The sequence below is a fragment of the Fonsecaea monophora genome, assembly GCF_001642475.1.
Source record: "Fonsecaea monophora strain CBS 269.37 chromosome Unknown Scaff159, whole genome shotgun sequence".
Classification (NCBI taxonomy): domain Eukaryota; kingdom Fungi; phylum Ascomycota; class Eurotiomycetes; order Chaetothyriales; family Herpotrichiellaceae; genus Fonsecaea; species Fonsecaea monophora.
In genome coordinates, this window is record NW_019174090.1 from 35932 (window position 1) to 53542 (window position 17611).

Consider the following 17611-nt stretch of genomic DNA (forward strand, 5'->3'; position numbering starts at 1 on the left):
GGCCAGAGGGGCCCAGGAATAGCAACAAGGCAGCTGGCCTTAAGGCCCTCTGCGTGAAGAAGGGAATATGTCGTCGAATATGGCCATGGCGATTTACGCGAGTGGAAGTTGAAACACGGACATGTCTGGCGCTTAATTGGGGGGGTTCAGCCTTGTGGTCTTCTACCCGGACAAGGTCGGCTCAGCCTTGTCGGAGAAGTCGATTCTGATTGGTCTCTCGGCAAGGCTACCAAGCCCTCCGCTATCGGAGCGGATAAATTGCCGAGCATCTGTATATGAACTCCACCAAATGCTGTTTACCCAAGGATAACGACTCGTCTGTGTGTGGAGAAGTCGAAGGTCTTTGGGGATCTCCAACTTCATCCTTCTCTCCTCCTTTGCTGTATCATCGCGCTGTCGTTTGACCTGAGGAGAACGTCTGTGGTAGAAAAACCCAACGCTTGAGCCGATGTCCTGGTGGAAATCCCCAACCGTCTGGAACAGTTTCCGCGGAGTTTCCAAAGCGGTTGTGAGATCCAAGCACCAGAGCCACTTCAGCATAGGAGGATTGGCATCAGTCCGTGATTGTTCCATCCCTCGACCCAGTTTCAACGCCCAATTTCGTTGCCAGCTATCAAGCATGGCGGCCCCGGCCTCCAACTCTGCGCAGACATTCCGCGTTCTCGTCCTCCCCGGCGACCATGTCGGGCCTGAGATCATGGATGAAGCCTTGCGAGTTCTGGACACTGTCGAAATCGCCTCCCAGGGCCGGCTCAAGTTCGAATTCAACCACCAGATATGCGGCGGATGCAGTATCGACAAGCACGGGACGCCTATTACGGATGAGGTGCTGAGGATTGCAAAGGAAGAGAGCGATGCCGTGTTGTTTGGGAGTGTGGGCGGACCTGAATGGTAAGTCTTATTCCCCTTTTAATGTCAGCTTTTCGTCGCTGGTTGCGTTTCATTGCTTGGAAACTGAACGCCTGATAATGACATTCCGTAAAGGGGAACGGCCTGGCCAAACCCGGAATCCGGTCTCCTGCGTCTCCGCCAGCACCTCGACACTTTCGCCAATATTCGCCCCTGTACATTCTACTCCCGCTCGTTGCTGTCACTATCCCCTCTGAAAACTTCTATCGCCGAGGGCACGAATTTCATCGTCTTGCGCGAGAACTGCAGCGGTGCCTACTTCGGTACCAAGGTCGAAGAAGCCGACTTTGCCAGTGACTCGTGGGCGTATCGACGGGACGAAGTCGAACGATGCGCACGGGTTGCTGCTGCCCTGGCTACGACCATGGGCAAGGACGGCAAAGGCAACGGAGGGCCCGCGACCGTGTGGTCCAGCGACAAGGCCAACGTGCTTGCATCGGGCCGCCTGTGGCGCAAAGTCACCTCGGAGGTCTTCGCCAAGGAGTTCCCTAACGTCGAGCTGAAGCACCAATTGGCCGACAGCTTGTCGATGCTGATGGTTCGCAACCCGAAGATGTTCAACGGCATCATCCTCACGGACAACACCTTTGGCGACATGCTGTCTGATCAGGCCGGCGGCGTGGTCGGCACCCTGGGCGTCTTACCCAGTGCCAGTCTCTCTGGCATTCCAGACGGAAAGACTCGATGCAACGGCATCTACGAACCCGTGCACGGATCGGCGCCAGACATTGCTGGAAAGGGCATCGCGAACCCCGTTGCTCAAATCCTTTCGGCGGCCTTGATGTTGCGGTATTCGTTCAACCTCACCGCTGAAGCCGCGGCCATCGAAGCTGCAGTGGCCAAAGTTCTCGACAGCAAGGACATTGGTGGCTTGGAGATCCGAAGCGGCGATCTGGGCGGAAAGGCAAAGACCAAGGAGATCGGTGATGCCGTGTGCAGGGTTCTCGAAGAGCTCCTGGTGAAGCCGCAGAGCTCGTAATGGCCGATGCCATTGGAAGTCGTGATACCGCGAATTGGGGAATGGCGGCTGGGCAGACAACCACCATTTCGGACAAATGAAGGGCAACAACCAAAAGAAAACGGAGAAGGAGGTTGGAGAAAGAGAGTGTTTATACAACTTCAAAGATATTTCGCCTTGCGATGCTGGAGCTCAAAATTAGGGGGCCAAAAAAGAGTGATTGTCTGTCCATCTCGTGGCCAGCACAAGGCTGCTCCACCCACAGAAGCGACTCGAAGTGTTCCATGCGTTTATGCGTCGAAGAGTTCACTTACTTGGACGCTTTCTTAGAGGACATTAGACAAGACGATATACTTATTCTCACCACGCATGCCATGTAAGGAGCGTAAGATGTGCAGATACCTCCAGCATATCAGCACGTACATGAGACTCTGCAGTGTAGCCTTGTCCGCACGTTGGAGTAACTAGGGGGGAGGTACTTCTGTCAAGGCATTTAGACAGCCTGGACGAACGAACCCATTCCCGAAACGGCACCTGTTTTTCAAAGCGTCAACATTAGCACCCACTAAACCGACCAGCCACTATCCCACAACATGGAGCTAATGAGATTATCTATCGATGCCACTGACCAAAACCTGGCGCCATGGGTAGGTGGCCACGTAGTCAAGACTTTTCAAGAGTCCATTAGTCCGCCTTGTGTCGGGTCTAATGAGGTCCAATGCTGAACTAGTAGAACACTAGTTCAGGTTGAAGTCGTGGTATTCGTCCCTCCCTCCGGTAGGGTAGGTTGGGAAATAAGCAAGGAGTAGATACCGACATTGTGAATATGGTACATACCTTAAGGGATATCTATCCGGAGTACTTGATACTGTATATGCCGCATCAAGCGTGTACACTGTCGACGTTGGGCCCAGACATCGACCCAAAGCCTTCGCACTCTTGGGATTTGCTAGTCTTGCTGTGGAGGCAGCATCGAGGCGCCCAGGTTCAAATGCCTTTGCGGGAACAAGGGCAAGGACAAGGACTGGATCTCGTACCAAGATGAAGATTCCGTGGACTTCATCGATCGTTTTGAACGGGAGCTAATCGACACCGAGAAGACGAATCTCACAGCTGACCTACCAGCAGCTCTGCATCATAAAATGACCGTTCGATCGAGAAGATCACAACAGCGAATAAAGAAACAGCAGCAGTCACTCGATCAAGATCTTTCGGACGTGGACAAGAAAAAGTAGAACTGAAGCCGAGATCGAGCCGAGACTTAGCTGGCCACATATCATGAGCATGAGCAGAAGCAGTGCCAGGTAATGAGGGAGGCTGCCGTGCCATAGCTTTGGACTGGCAGCAGCGTGGTCATTGGGCGGACGAGATATGGCATCGAAGCGGATCAGAAAGACTGCTGGGACTGCAACCTCCGCAATTCTTCACTGAAGGCTCAGTAGAGTACCAGCAACGGAAAAACCATACAGAAGCGTTGATAAGAGCAGGGTATTTTGGGCATCTCCTTTCGTTGGTAGCGGACTATCTCGACATGACAACCCTGGCGTCTGTCGAGTTGTGTGTATCATTACTCATCACAGGTATGTGTCGTATTCGCTGATCAGCCATGAAAATATCTGCAATGCAACGCCATGCCAGCCTCAGAATTGATCTATCACCAAGTCAGTGTCCACAGTAACTTGCCCTCAAAGGTCTTCAAAACTCACCCAGCGTCATGCTCATACTGACATCCGTGCTCTCAACCATTTGTGTGAACTCGGAAAAGCTGATCTTGCCGTCACCATCTTTATCCGCCTCCATGATTGTCTTGTCCACAATCTGCTGCAGTTGTTGATCCTTCAGGTTCGAGCCAACCATCATCTTGAGCACAATGAACAACTCTCCATTGGAGATGTATCCGTCCCGGTCAATGTCGTAGACCTTGAAGGCAAACTTCAGCTTTTCTTCTTTGTTGCCCTTGGAGGAGAAGGCAGAAAGGCCAAGCACGAATTCTTGGAAGTCGACGTCGCCGCCTCCATCTTCGTCGAAGATGGCTATCATTCTGGAGAGAGATTAGCTAGAACCACCCGGGAAGGAGGACAGGTCCCTATACCTTGTCGCTAAAGGGTTCGAGGACACTTGAGGTAGAGAAAGGAACTCTTCGCGTTCAATAGTGCCGCTATTGTCCTAGAGTGGCCCCATGTCAATTTCACCCAACAATATACACTGAAGATATCGATCTCACCTTATCCAGCTTCATGAACCGTTTTCGCAACCTGTCCACCTCATCGCGATCGACTATTGGAGAGGCAGTTGTTAGCACGTGCTGGGTTATTCTCCCTCGTGCGAGAGCCCCACGACCGCTTTGCAATCTAATGGAGACTGCGACGTACAATTTGAGAAGGAGACAATATTGTCGAGGATCTGAGAGCCAGTGACTTGCTGCCGTCTTCGAGCATCGTATAGAGCGGCATTGTTGGGTTCTGCAACGGTGGAGGCTTGGGCGCCGAATGCTGGCGTAGCCATGGAGGGCGATTGAGGGGTGTGACAATCGCAGTTGGAGTCGTAGGTGTTGTCGCGCTTGAGGGAGGAGGTAAGGGGTTCTGAGGGCTCTATCGGAGGACTCGTCTAGGTGCGTGAAGGTCGAAAGTAGGAAATCGAGTTGAGAGTGTGAGAAGGCTAGTTTGAGAGCTGAAAAAGAGTCTCAAAATTACGGAGTGCCAGGCGAGTTTCAAAGATGTGATGCACATGGGGGCGGCTCTCGCTTCTCGAGGTACCTATTAAACGGTGCCCGATTCGCCCAATCGAGTGAAGCAGCTGAGAGTCACGTGCATGTTGACTTGAACGGGGTTAGCCCAGAGTGCCACAAGTGGCTTGAGATTAATGTGGCTGACTGCAGGGCAAATTTCTTTCCTTCCACAACAGGTTGTGGTATGTTGACTACAGGTGAATTATGAGGTCTGTGAGTGAATGGACTTCAGCGAGGATGACGTTTAGGTAGTAGGTACTTGAAGTCTTAGAGTCACCCATCACGCATGACCTTACCTACATATGATGTAAGATATCTTATTGGGAGCGAGATAGAATGTGATATACGGGATATAATGTGCCTTCATCCCGTCCGGGGTGTTACAGTAGAAATGGGCGCTGAAGATGGTCGGTCACTGCCAGAATGAGCGCCCGAATAATTTGGCCAGTGTGGTGGTGCTTGGTGTTTGCTTGGTGGTGCTGTCATAGTACTGGGCCCGAGGCCCCCCTATGAATGCCCAAAGTTACTAGCTTCTAGGCTACCACCACCACTACCACCTGAACAACTTCCCGCACCTTGACCCCCCCTTTCTCACTTCCCAACTGGTGGGTGTCCCGCAACTGGTGGCAGCGCAGCAGCAAAGCTGATCCCCCGTCACTCTGCCCTTGGAGTTTTCACCCTCTTTTTCCCACTGCTTCACCTCCAACTGCACCACCACAACTCCAGCACCCTGCCTGCCATCAAAAGTCATCCACCATCGTCGACCTAATTTTGTCCTTTTCATCATTTTGAAAACGGACTAATAGTCAGAGTGCATCAAATTACTAGTGATGCAAAATTGAGGAATTATCGACCCCGTTTTGCTACTTTTTCACCGTGGTCGTTGACATTGTTGTGGTGCGTGTTGGCGGGTGTGGTTTCACTCCTCCCTCCATGAGGGAGTCACCACTCTGACTCTGAAAAAAATCCTCATGTCCACCACCCGCGGCCGCGCCACCCGCCCAAAGAAACTCAACTCCAAGCAAAATGTCCAGATTTTCCGCGAGGATCAAGTTGATCCTCTTTCCGACTACGATACCCAACGTGCTGCAATAGAAACCGGCGTTGAAAAAGCCGAGGAATCAGTATGTCTTCTCTCGTCCTCGTCACCTCTTCTTCCACCCGTTCTTCTTGTCGCTGTGTCCTCTTCTCCCTGGCTTAGTCATCACATCTTGGCACAACACTCACAGCTTTACAGGAATACCATCTTCAACAAGCCATCAAAGCATCTGAAATCGCCAAAGCTGATGCCAAAATCAAAGATGCTTACATCCCAACTCCACCTACCATCGCCAGTGATGTCCAATATGACGTCCTCTACCCAAGAGGGTTTCAACAACCCGCCACCTATATACGCTCCTCCGCCACAGTCGAAGACTGTGCAGGAGTCGCGTATTGCATGGATGAGGAAGACGAACTTGCCTTGAAATTGATCAACGGTAAATTGCCTGCTGGACAGGAGCCGTGCACCGAGGACCAGTTTGAAGTGGTCATGAATTTTTTCGAGGAAACCGCACAGGCAAAACAACCTTTTGCTGCCGTCGATAGTCCCCCCGTCTTACCTTTAGAAGAACTCGAGGAGCAAATCGATGATACCATCCCTCCTTTTGTCCGCAACCTTTCCAGGTTCATATATGAGCACTGGAAATCACGGCGCTCGGCGACTGGTAATCGTCCATTAGCCCCTCGGCTCAAGTTCGAGACTGGTCAGGAGTCCGACGACAGCGATCCATATGTATGCTTTAGACGGCGTGAACTGCGACAAATTCGGAAGACCAGAAATCGTGATGCGCAGAGTGCTGAGAAGCTGCGAAAACTCCGTATGGAGCTAGAGACAGCGAGAAACATGCTGCTGATGGTCAAGCGAAGAGAGCAGCTTCGCAAAGAATCTCTTGAGGTCGACCAACTGGTCTTCGAGCAGCGGCAGGCACTCCGTGACACAAAGAGGAAATTGGGTATGAAAGGCGATGATGACCTCCTCATCAATCAAAAGGTAAAGCGACCCCGTTCGACAAGAATGGACTTAAACTCACCTCCTCTCCAGAAGCAAAAAATACCCCCAGGCATGACGCCCAATCAAGCCGCCCTCGCCCAGCAGCTCAGAATGCCCATGGCTTCTGGTCCTGGTCCCGAACTGCGCACGCTGGAAGAAGTTGCCAATGCTCGGGAACGTGAAGTGCAAAAGGAGATTCAAACCAACGTTGAGAAACACATCAGATGGAACGAGGGTTTCGTCGACAAGACCATGGCACCTCTTACCCCTGAGCTTGAAGACGATTATCCTTCGCCTGGCGAACATTTCCGTGAGGCAATGGCTGCGACTGAATATTTGCCAACACCGCCAGCTAGTATCTCGGATGAAGAGTCACAGGAATTGCCGAATGGGACCGACGTGGTGATGAAAGACGTATCCCGAGCATCAACACCTTTTCGATATGCCAGTCCCGCGGATGAAGATTCTGTCGGACATATGCCTTCCTTCAGACGGAGGATAGGTCGTGGCGGCCGCATCATAATTGATCGAAGGCTCCCTCGAGTGCGACGAGACTTCACGGCAGATGATTGGTCCAAAGACGATCGGTTCAAATTTGACTCGGACGACGACGATTTCTCTGACACCGATCCCACTGTACCTGACTTAACTTTTGCTCGCATGTCCCAGCGAGCGTATCTGATCGGCGCGAGCCGACCTACCGATGCACAATTAATAGCGGCAAGGAGATCACAGTCTGAGGCCGGAGGCCCAAGTCACTCCTCTCCAGCAGGACAGCATGCACAAGCCACACCTGCACCTTCTTGACATGTCATGATTATTTTGGATAACATCTTTTCCCTTCTCACTGTCTCAGAGAGTACAATTCACAAGACTCTCTTCTCAGCGTTCGGACGATTCCGGGCTGTTGTTGAGATCCCAGTGGCAACAGAATCGCCCTCGTTGGTGGAATTGTACAATGACGCATCAAGTTCCATGGGGCTCATGAGCTTCCTTGGCGGCGAGGTTGAGCCGACAGGGTCATCTGAAGGATGATAGAACTGTACATAGTACCGAGGCCAGCGCCTTCGCAGATGAAAATGATGATAACATCGTAAAATATGTTGTTTGGAAAACCGAGAGTCGTGCGTTGCTCAAGCCTATCACTCCGATGGCATATTGTGGTCTTGAATCGCAGCCGGGTTGAGGCAGAATGCTTCGACTGCTGCTGTCGAGTTTTAGCTGCGTGTTTTGCCTTTCCGCGCTGCTTTTTTGGGGTTTTTGTCCGAGTCATCGTTGATTTGCCGTTTGGCAGGCCTTGCCGTGATCTCTTGGTTCATTTGTGCAAGATGGGCTTGACACAATCCAATGAGCCGGCGGAATATCTCCTTTTCTCCGACTCTGACTTGCAGCGCCATGGCGAATCGATGCTTGTTACAACCAGAAGGAATAAGTGTTGGGTCTGGTTCGGAACGAGCCAGCGCATCCAAAAGAGATCGGTCGGCATCCAGAGAAGTATCGTATTCTGCCAGCCTCTTTGTGAGAACAGACTGTAGTAGCGTAGCCTCGTTGATGGTGATGGGATCTTTGTGAGTCGTCTTGGCGGAGTCGAAACACATAGCGCGCAAAAGTAATTGTAGTGGTCCCGGTATGGCCTGCGCAAGCTCTTCTACCTCCGGTGGAGGTCTAGGTATGGCATAGCCATCATCGATACAACCAACTGATTCGAGTTGTTCCGCTCGTTCCAACCATGCCGCATACCTCGCGCAAGCTGTCGTGGAATCCTTCATGCAATGCTTCACGCAATGCTTCTTGCGTGCTTCTTCAAGAAGAAGGTCATGGGATATCTCGACAACATCATATTGAGCATAATTGTCGGTGATGTAACCGTACATGCGGAGGAGATCTGAGCGTGGGAGCGGGCCATAGTCGTTGAAGATCTGTTCGTTGACTTTGATCCGCTTGGTAGATCTCATGATCAGGTAGTCATTTTCTTGAAAAAGTCGTGCCTGCATTCAAACGTAACAGTCAGTCATTAAACAAAGCAAACGGGTAAAATAAGATTACACACGTTGTTTCTGTCAGCATCTGCGTTGAGCATGTCAGCGAAAGGCACCATCCCTTTGAGTGGCTCGTCGTCGTCGTCGTCGTCGTCGACCTCCATTTCGTCCTCCGAACCATTGTTCGCATCATCTCTGTCATCATCCTTGTCAATGTCAAAAGCATAAGCCATAATAGAGCTTCCTGCCATATGAGCAAGTCTGATCAATTCTTTTGTGCGGTCTGCGTCACTGTGACCAGCAACAGGAAACAGATCAGGATGTGAGAGCATAACCGGCAACATTTCCTCTTTCCAAGACTCCTCAGCGTGGTCCTTCCTGATCTTATCAACCACAGCACTGGCTTGCAACGTTTTGAGCTCTGCATCGGTCCAGAACATGAGACTGTCGAACTTTGTAGGAAGGACTTGGAAATAGGCGTGCCATGGTGACTTTTCGTCTCGCAGGTATTCGTAGATCAAAGTGACAATCAACAGCACCCACTGCCCGGATTCGCTGAGAGGTTCGAGTACCGCAGGTGGAATGCTTGAGGTCGTGGCTGTGAGGACGAGAGACCGAGGAACAGCGAATAATTCCTCATCCTCCTCGATATCCTTGACAGCAACTGGAGAGAGAAGTCAGTTGTTTGCTTTCAGACGAAAATTGGGCACATCAGACCAGCTCCCCTTCCCGCATTCTCGCTCCTCAGATCCTTGAGCTGGACCTTGGGACTCAACCGAGTCCCTTCAGCGGCCGTGAACCATTCGACGAAGTGAGCAGTGGCCTGGTCGAAATCTAAGCGCCCAACTGGTTCTACAACGTCAACCATGGCTATCAAAGAATCAATGTAGTCAGAAACAAGAAAAACAGAGAATGAGAATCGAGGAATGGGTAGTAGTTGTGTGGGAAGAGTAAGTATAGTGGGATGAAGAATGACCGAGATCAGTTGGCAGCCAAGAACGGATCAATTTCATCATCTCCGATTGGCTGGAATGCCTGTCAGCCTCTGGCAGTGGCATAAATCGACTCCGCACTTGCCTCAATCCCTGTGATTCAGAGCCTTGAGGCGAACTTTTTTGACCACCAGATCATCAGTCGAGCATATCTGTGGTTCTTGTGTTGAAATCTGCACCAGTAAAGCGCACGACGAATCGATCCTGGCCGAATCTTGTTCATATGATACCCTCCTGCTTTCCATTGACAATACCACGAAGGACTCCACCGATATCCAGAATTGAGGCCTTCTTCGCGCTGGACCGGAACACATATTGATCATCCGCCGACTATACAAGTGGACTCTTAGATCTGAGAAACGTATAAAGGTTCCGTTTTTCTACCTAACTCACAGCCGTCCTGCCAACCTCTACTTAAACCCGGCGCCGGCATCTGTGCAGTCAACAAGAATTACCGCCACATTCAAGTCGGGTTTGAGTGGAGGCGTCCATTCGCAAGAGCGCCAGGGCAGCTCTGTCACATTTCATTAACATGATCGCGCTCGGCCTAGAAGGCTCCGCCAATAAACTGGGCGTAGGAATAATCCTGCATTCCAAGGACAAGAGGCAGCCGGTGCAGATCCTGTCGAACATTCGGCATACCTATCATGCTCCTCCCGGCGCGGGTTTCCTGCCCAAAGACACAGCCTTGCACCATCGCAGTCACGTCGCGGCCCTGGTCTCCAGCGCTCTCCGTGAGGCGAACCTCACCCCCGCTGACATCGACTGTATATGCTACACCAAAGGGCCCGGCATGGGTGCGCCGTTGCAATCCGTCGCTCTGGCCGCGCGCACGTTATCTCTTCTCTGGGGAAAACCTCTGGTAGGTGTGAACCACTGCATTGGACACATAGAGATGGGCCGATCGATCACGGGCGCCACGAACCCGGTCGTCCTCTACGTCTCCGGCGGAAACACCCAGGTGATAGCATACACGTCGAATCGGTACCGCATATTTGGCGAAACGCTCGACATCGCGGTGGGGAATTGTCTGGACCGGTTCGCACGCACGTTAAACATCCCCAATGATCCGGCGCCCGGGTACAACATTGAGCAACTCGCCAAGTCTGGCAACACCCTGGTCGACTTGCCCTACGCGGTCAAGGGGATGGACTGTTCATTCTCCGGCATCCTAGCACGTGTCGACGAGTTAGCCACCCAGGTGAAGAACGGCACGTTGAAGGACCCGAATACAGGAAACTCAGTCTCACCAGAGGATCTCTGCTTCTCGCTGCAGGAGACTGTCTTTGCGATGCTCGTCGAAATCACCGAACGTGCCATGGCACATGTTGGCTCAAACCAGGTCCTCATAGTCGGAGGAGTCGGATGCAATGAGCGTCTGCAGGAAATGATGGGCACCATGGCGAGGAGCAGAGGCGGCGACGTATATGCGACCGATGAGAGATTTTGTATCGATAACGGGATTATGATTGCGCATGCCGGATTACTCGCATATCAGACCGGATTCACGACGACGGTCGAGGATAGTACATGCACGCAACGATTCCGAACCGATGATGTGTTTGTTGCATGGAGGGATGAATGAGTCTTTTCATCAACTCGAATGAACCCAAACGACTCTATATTGTGATGACTCTGACATGTCTTCAGAGTGGAGAAAGGCTGTGTGATATCTGCTCTGTCACACAAACTCCATGCGAGCACCACCCTGTTACACACTCCCAACTAGTGTTTATGAATTTATCAAACGCTCAGCAATGTTTTGAAACCGACCCATATCCATCAAGTCATCAAGAAAAGAAGTCCCGCGACGATTCGTCATTCCGCAGTTTGCGCCCTGGGAACAGGCTTAAAGGAGATCGTAGTCACATACTACCCATTGTCAGCAGCCATGTCAGTACCGGGTCTACTCAATACGTACCTTCTTCTTGTATCGGGTCGTAACACTCGTTGCAAGAACACCATTCTTCACGCTACTAGTCATGAGATGGTTCAGGACGGTATGGTTTGGAAGAGTCAGAACGCTGTTATCGTCCTTGACCGGCAAAATACCGTTCAAAATAGACCGGCTCAGAAAGAGTGGTAGGGCTGGTGGATTGCCTAGTTCCTGGATGATCTGGCCCGCGGCCTTATATTTCGGGTCTTCCTCAGCCAGGTCGACATCGATCAGGTATGGTGGAACGACTTGACGCCAGTCACCCATTGGAATTTCTTCAAGATGTGGCTCTTCCACATCGGAGTCTTCAGGTGTTTGCTCTCCGGATTCAGTTTGTTCGCGGTGTTCCTCTGGTACTAGTGATGTAGCCTTTGTACCAGGTTGGGTGCTCTCTCTTCTGGGCTTGGTGACATCTTCCGTAGCAATTTCAATGTAGTTGACTAAGAAATTGTTGAAGTCAACTGCTGTTGGTAGCTCGGCACTGGTCACCATTTCTCCGTCCACCACAAACTTAAGATGGTGGGTTCCTGATGGCAGGTTGATGGTGGTGAACATGCCAGGCGCGTTCTTCCTATAGGGCAAGTATTAGCATCGGAAATCATACAGTTAAGAGCAACGACATCAACATGGGTAAGTATTGATTCCTCGAGTATGGGGGGATGAATGACCCAGTTTGGCAACCCCATAGCAGTCGAGACCAGAATGCAAGACAACAAAGAGACAATCACGGCAAGGCGACCTACCTCGGATGCAGTCTGTATTTCTTTTCCCAATTGGCAAAGGTTCCCGTAACGTAAACCTTGTGCCCGCCTTGATTCCATTCAATGACAGTCGGAACAGTTTGAGTCGTAGGGTGGACTGCATAGGGCTGCAGTTCTTCGCCAACCTCATCCTCGGATTGTGTGTTCGTGCTCAGCATAGAACTTCTTCTTCTCAACGGAGGTTCCCCAGTGGACAGAGGATCGTCAGTCTCGAATATCGGGACGTCGGCGTTTCCCTTGTCAACAGGCACCAGAGTTGGTGATTCCGGTATTGGTACATCAGCAATAGGCAGAGGAAGGCGAGGAGGTCGAAGTTGAGCCACAGGTGCATAGTGTCGATCTTCATATGCGTGACCCTCGGGAAAATCCTCTGGCTTCTGATCAAAGCGTTCCTCGATGGTTTCTTGTTTACTTCGTGAAATGGGTACATCCATGGGACCCGAAGGCTGTGGGACAGCAACCGGTGGCAGGCTCGGGTTCTGATGTTTCTGTCTGTATTCCAGCTCATTCCTCTTCTCTCGAGATGTCCTCGAGGCGGATCTCTCGATCTTATTGGTTCTGGCATGAGAATCAGAAGCAGAGGCCTGAAGGTACTGCTGTAACGCGGGCTTCTCGAGATGTTGAGAAGTGGTTTGGGCGACAGCGGTGTCTTTCGTAGCAGAAGCGTCAACGGGTGTGCCTCGACCCTGGGAGAGAGCTTGAATGGAAACCCTTTGGTTGATCTTGCGTTCTCTTTCAGCTTGCGGCGTGCCAGATCTGGAACCCGAGCTCTTTTTATCCTCTGCCGATTGTTGTTGGCCCATGGTGAATGATAAAGTCGATTTTGACAGCACGGAATTCAAGTGTCGTGCGACACCTTGCGGAAATGGGTAGGAAGGGAGCTGGTCAAGGAAGGCCAAGTCAGGGAGATAGGAAGTCGGAGCGGAATTTTGTTGGCTCCAAGTGTATGAGCATTCGGTGTTGTGTGCCCAATTCCAAAAACAAGAGACAGACCACAACCGGCCGGGTAGGAGTGTCAGCAAATTGATGGATATGTGGACGTGCCCTCCGAGCTCTGGTGACGGTGGGTTCGAGGTTGAGAGAACCCTGAGTGAAAGACAAAAAGAGGGGCTCGAATCAAGCGGGCAAGCAGCGCAGGTGAAGTGAAGGCTGCGCTAGTTCAGGCTGCTTTCGGCCCGGAGTAACGAGTGGATGCCCGCTAGAAGAGCGTCATTATAGTTAAAGCTTCAACTAATTCCAGGAACGTTTGCGGGGGAGCGAGGCGTCATCAGTGTGTTAGAGTAACTAGCACGCGTTACAGGAGCATCTTCCTGACTGATTTGGGGCTCAGCTCTAACATAGAGGTAAACAAAAAATTTCAACCAAATGCTGGAGCTCCCTCAATTGTTGCACAGCACCTGATTTCGGTCACGGCCCCTACGATCCCTCGACGAGGATTTGCCAGGTGCCGCGTCTTCGCTATGATTCAGCGACTGGTCCAGGAATGAATGCTACTAGCGACTCGAGTTGGCCGACATGGCTCTCAGTCACCGGAGTCGTCCTCTCGTACACCCTCACCATCTTCTCCTACGCGCTGTATCCTGTCTTGTTTCTCTTAAGAGCAATATGGTACATTCTAGCGTCTCTATCGGCGCCTTTTATTTACATGGGGCTTGTCATCGCTGACGCTTTGCTGCTTCCATGGCGCATCTTCGCCGCTTTCGAGGTCTGTCTCCCATACCTGGCGCCTTGATTGCCCGAATCAATTGCTGACTTTCACCCAGCCGCTTTGGTACTTTCTCGGTAGTGCGATTCTGCTGGGCCTACTACTCGCTATTGCCTTACATTTCACCATGCGCGCCATTGTTGTTGTGTTCCGCCTTGATCACAGCGTTTCGCGGCCGATTCCAGCCAGGGGCCACGATGCCGTCTCATACAGAAAGGCAAGGGAGGCAAAGAAAAAGAAACAGCTAGAGGAACAACAGCGACTGGCTGCCGAGGCCCGATTGATCGCTTCGCAACCCCTCTTACAGGAAGTGGTTCGGGAGGCCAGAAAGATGCCCTTGTCAGGTGCAGTGCCTGCGGCGTCGCTGAGCCCTTTGAGCCCAAGGAATACGGCACCAAGCTGGCCGGGTCTTTTGCAGGAGACGATCCTGGAACATAGCGACGAGGACAACAGTGATACGGAATTCAGCGGCGAATCTGCACTTCCAAGCCATTCTCTTGCTATACGCTGACGTACCCTGGCTGTGGAGGTCTCCTCGGGTTGAGCGACAAAATGTCAACTAGTGAGTCCATGTGCATCACAGTTGCAGCTGGCGATCGTCCGAGCCTGGTGCGGGCACCTCCAGGTACCTCGAAACTTACCCAACCACTTCGACCTCTGCTGCATCGTCTAGGTTTGGAGCCTGACTTGGCGCGTGTGTTGTCGCGCCCCTGCGCCGTCAACGGCCACATTGGTTCTCGGGCAGTTCTTGCTCACGATGGTGCAACAATGCACCCACGATTCCGGGGCTATTCTGTCACCTTTCGACGGTTGACATGCTGTGTTTTGAGAAGAGCTTTCAGACCTTCCATACTTGCTTGGTCGTATTCGGTCTGAGAATTGCTCAAGGTGGTCAACGCTGTATATTGTGGATCGGTCTTTTCATCTTGGGCGCTGCGAAGCATGATCTGGGCCAAGAACCAGAATTGTAAGGCGTCCTTCATGAAGCCGGCACCTCGCCATCGTCCCTCTGAAAGCTCTCCTGTCTGTTCGGACGGTGACGGTGTTCCGAAAGCTTGTCGAGTACTCCCCTGCGAGCCGAGCATCCATATGCAGTTCCAATTCCGGAGCCAATTCTGAATCGATGTGCCGCTGTGCTGGAGTCCGACTGTTGTTCGGATACAGAAAATCACAGAATGAATCGCTGTCATATGTGCACGCATGTTAGATAGCACTCACTCATCCAGAACGCCTCGTATCAATCAGTGCTAAGCCACGTACCGATGATCAGAATACCCAGGTTCACATAACCGAGGTGAGTGAAGAATTGGACAGTCTCAGAGTCCATTTCGCCGCTAGTCAGGATGTTGAGGGCCTCTGCGGTTGCGAGGCGACGATCTCTCCAGAGAGGGTGCAACATCCACGTTCTCAAATGATGGAAGCAGTCGGATTTCGAACTCGCCTGAAAGCAGGCTTCGGGGCAGACTAGGCCAACGCGCAACTCGGAAGGGAGGATCCTGGGAGGCATGTTGTTCATCATGACAAAGCCACTGTCCAGGACAATGATGTAGTTTAAAGTCCTGGGTGGAAAAGCTGTCAGTAATACATATCAAAGACGGTCGCGGGGACGTGCGGAACCTTATGAGTTCTTCTTTCAATGCAAACTCGTGCCAATCGAAATCAGCCAGGGTGAGAGACGCCAAATCGCCATGCATCGCGTTGCCGAAGCCCAATTCTCGAGCCATCTGGTCTCTTTTAGCTGCAGTCACGGCCTGACTATTAGTAGAACATGGAACTTACCGCGACCACCTCTCCATAGCGGTGCTTTCTCACACGCCGTCTTGCTCGCTCGTCTCCTTCCCAGTATTGGTAAAGACAGATGGCATGAGCCGCTTGGAGTGCCCTGAGTCGCCTGTTGAGGCATGCCGCGTTCAACGCCGAATAAGGTGAGCTGTCACCGAAATACTCGTCACCAAAAATCATCTCCTCTGTCGCGTCACAAAAGACCTTGGCCCAGTGACGGTCTTCGGCGTCGACGGAATAAGTCGCCCCGATCAGAACCATTGCCGCAACCAGAGTGTATGGTGCGTCGTGGTAGACAAATGTCGCTCTGTGGACCACCGGCCAGTGCGTGTACCACGTCAGCCAGTAAAGATCTATGAAGCGCCGGATGTTGCGAGAGCTGAAGAAGCTGCTCAGGCACTGGTCCAGTGTCGCACTTGGCTTCAAGCGAATGGGGCTTTTTGGAGCCTTGTGGATGATGGTCGAATTTAGTCTTGCCACGATCTCCTTTGTAACGCTGGAGAGAGGGTCTGAAGCACTTGTCTGGTCGGTCTTGTCGTCACTCTGCAGTTGCTCTGGTATCATCGTACTTGACTGCCTGGGCTCCCCCAGCAGCAGAGCGTTCCCGTGCCGTGAATTGGCGTCGTCTGAGCCAGGCAACACGCTTTGCATCCAGTGTTTGCACGCAATGTCTTCGGGCATGTCAAGTATGAAATTGGGGAACTGATCAACGACTGGACGATCACTGGTTTGCAATATCTCGCTCTCCCAGGGGGCAGGAGGACGTGTAAGCTGACCGAACTGTTGGAAAATGTCGGGGTCAAACGAAGCCGCAAGTCCTCGAAGCGATGTTACTCGAACAAAGAAAGGAAGAGAGTCGTGAGTATCTTGGCTTCGGAGTTTTTGCAACGACTCTCGTTCCAGCTGCGACGACAAGATGGACTGCGTGTTTCCTAAGCTCCATGGTTGTGCGATTGAGTCGTCTTCACAGAGGATGGGATGCTCGCCATTGGAGCCACAGACACTTTGTTGAGACGAGTCCGACCTGCGTTGTTGATCGAGTTCCGAGACAACCTGACAAACTTCAACGTGTCTCAAACGGACATCCCTGGACGAGCCACTTTCGTGAGCTAAAAATTCCAGCAGCACATATATAAAAAAAAAAACCGGGGTACTTGGAATTGCTTGCCACACGTGCCTTCTTCTGAAAGTCTTCCCACATCTTGAACATAAGAAGGGTCTGTAACTCGTGTCTAGTGACAACCACGTCTTAGCGGCTCAATCATCGATTCCCGTGCGACTATCCTCCACGAGGGGTCGGTTACAACAAGGGACGGGTGCAATGGGAAACAACACTTGTCGAGTAATGTCTGTACACGGTACTTACGTGTGACCATATGACGACGCAGGTGTTCTTTTCGGCTGAAAGTTTTCGAACAAATTGAGCAACTGCTTGCAGCAGCAGCAGCTCGCGTAGTTCCGGTCGGCAGACTCATCTCGTCGCATGGGTTACCGAGGCATACGTGATGCACATTTCCTGAAATCACAAGGCTCTGTGGAACAACAAAGCACACTTGGATGCAAATAGCACATATGTACTATGCTGGACCACTGTGGGACGCTGTGCTGAATGTCAAAAACGAGATTCGGCAAAAATCTAGATCGATTAATTATGTGATTCCGCCAAGTCCAAGATTAGTCCGGGTCCCGGTGCAAGGCACGAACGAGTCACGATTGATAATCTAGAACGAGTATGAGATACACTAAGCCTGGCCAGCGACGCCACCTCCTCGGTCCCATACCCCTTCATTGGACCCCCCCCCGCCCCCGCCCCCCAGACAATAAACTCC

The 17611-nt window shown here is 51.8% G+C and overlaps 7 protein-coding genes across 7 annotated transcripts; 4 read left to right on the forward strand and 3 right to left on the reverse strand.

Annotated features, from left to right (window-relative positions):
• Positions 1-619: 619 nt before the first annotated feature.
• On the forward strand, positions 620-1888 carry AYO21_11438 (3-isopropylmalate dehydrogenase; the record flags this gene model as incomplete). Its single annotated transcript, XM_022661331.1, has 2 exons — positions 620-891; positions 985-1888. The coding sequence occupies 2 exons, from the start codon at positions 620-622 to the stop codon at positions 1886-1888; spliced, it is 1176 nt and encodes a 391-aa protein (XP_022506365.1).
• A 1619-nt stretch (positions 1889-3507) lies between these two features.
• AYO21_11439 (calcineurin subunit B) lies at positions 3508-4372 on the reverse strand (the record flags this gene model as incomplete). Its single annotated transcript, XM_022661332.1, has 5 exons — positions 3508-3518; positions 3574-3908; positions 3960-4033; positions 4092-4144; positions 4240-4372. The coding sequence occupies 5 exons, from the start codon at positions 4370-4372 to the stop codon at positions 3508-3510; spliced, it is 606 nt and encodes a 201-aa protein (XP_022506366.1).
• Positions 4373-5566: 1194 nt separating this feature from the next.
• On the forward strand, positions 5567-7434 carry AYO21_11440 (hypothetical protein; the record flags this gene model as incomplete). The annotated part of the gene is made up of 3 exons (XM_022661333.1): positions 5567-5719; positions 5833-6627; positions 6679-7434. 3 exons carry the CDS (start codon positions 5567-5569, stop codon positions 7432-7434), a joined length of 1704 nt encoding a protein of 567 aa, XP_022506367.1.
• A 410-nt stretch (positions 7435-7844) lies between these two features.
• AYO21_11441 (hypothetical protein) lies at positions 7845-9474 on the reverse strand (the record flags this gene model as incomplete). Its single annotated transcript, XM_022661334.1, has 3 exons — positions 7845-8615; positions 8678-9270; positions 9324-9474. The coding sequence occupies 3 exons, from the start codon at positions 9472-9474 to the stop codon at positions 7845-7847; spliced, it is 1515 nt and encodes a 504-aa protein (XP_022506368.1).
• Positions 9475-10130: 656 nt separating this feature from the next.
• AYO21_11442 (tRNA N6-adenosine threonylcarbamoyltransferase) lies at positions 10131-11183 on the forward strand (the record flags this gene model as incomplete). Its single annotated transcript, XM_022661335.1, has 1 exon — positions 10131-11183. The coding sequence occupies one exon, from the start codon at positions 10131-10133 to the stop codon at positions 11181-11183; it is 1053 nt and encodes a 350-aa protein (XP_022506369.1).
• Positions 11184-11416: 233 nt separating this feature from the next.
• AYO21_11443 (hypothetical protein) lies at positions 11417-13098 on the reverse strand (the record flags this gene model as incomplete). Its single annotated transcript, XM_022661336.1, has 3 exons — positions 11417-11470; positions 11520-12105; positions 12278-13098. 3 exons carry the CDS (start codon positions 13096-13098, stop codon positions 11417-11419), a joined length of 1461 nt encoding a protein of 486 aa, XP_022506370.1.
• Positions 13099-13778: 680 nt separating this feature from the next.
• Positions 13779-14511, forward strand: AYO21_11444 (hypothetical protein; the record flags this gene model as incomplete). Its single annotated transcript, XM_022661337.1, has 2 exons — positions 13779-14000; positions 14059-14511. 2 exons carry the CDS (start codon positions 13779-13781, stop codon positions 14509-14511), a joined length of 675 nt encoding a protein of 224 aa, XP_022506371.1.
• Positions 14512-17611: the final 3100 nt, after the last annotated feature.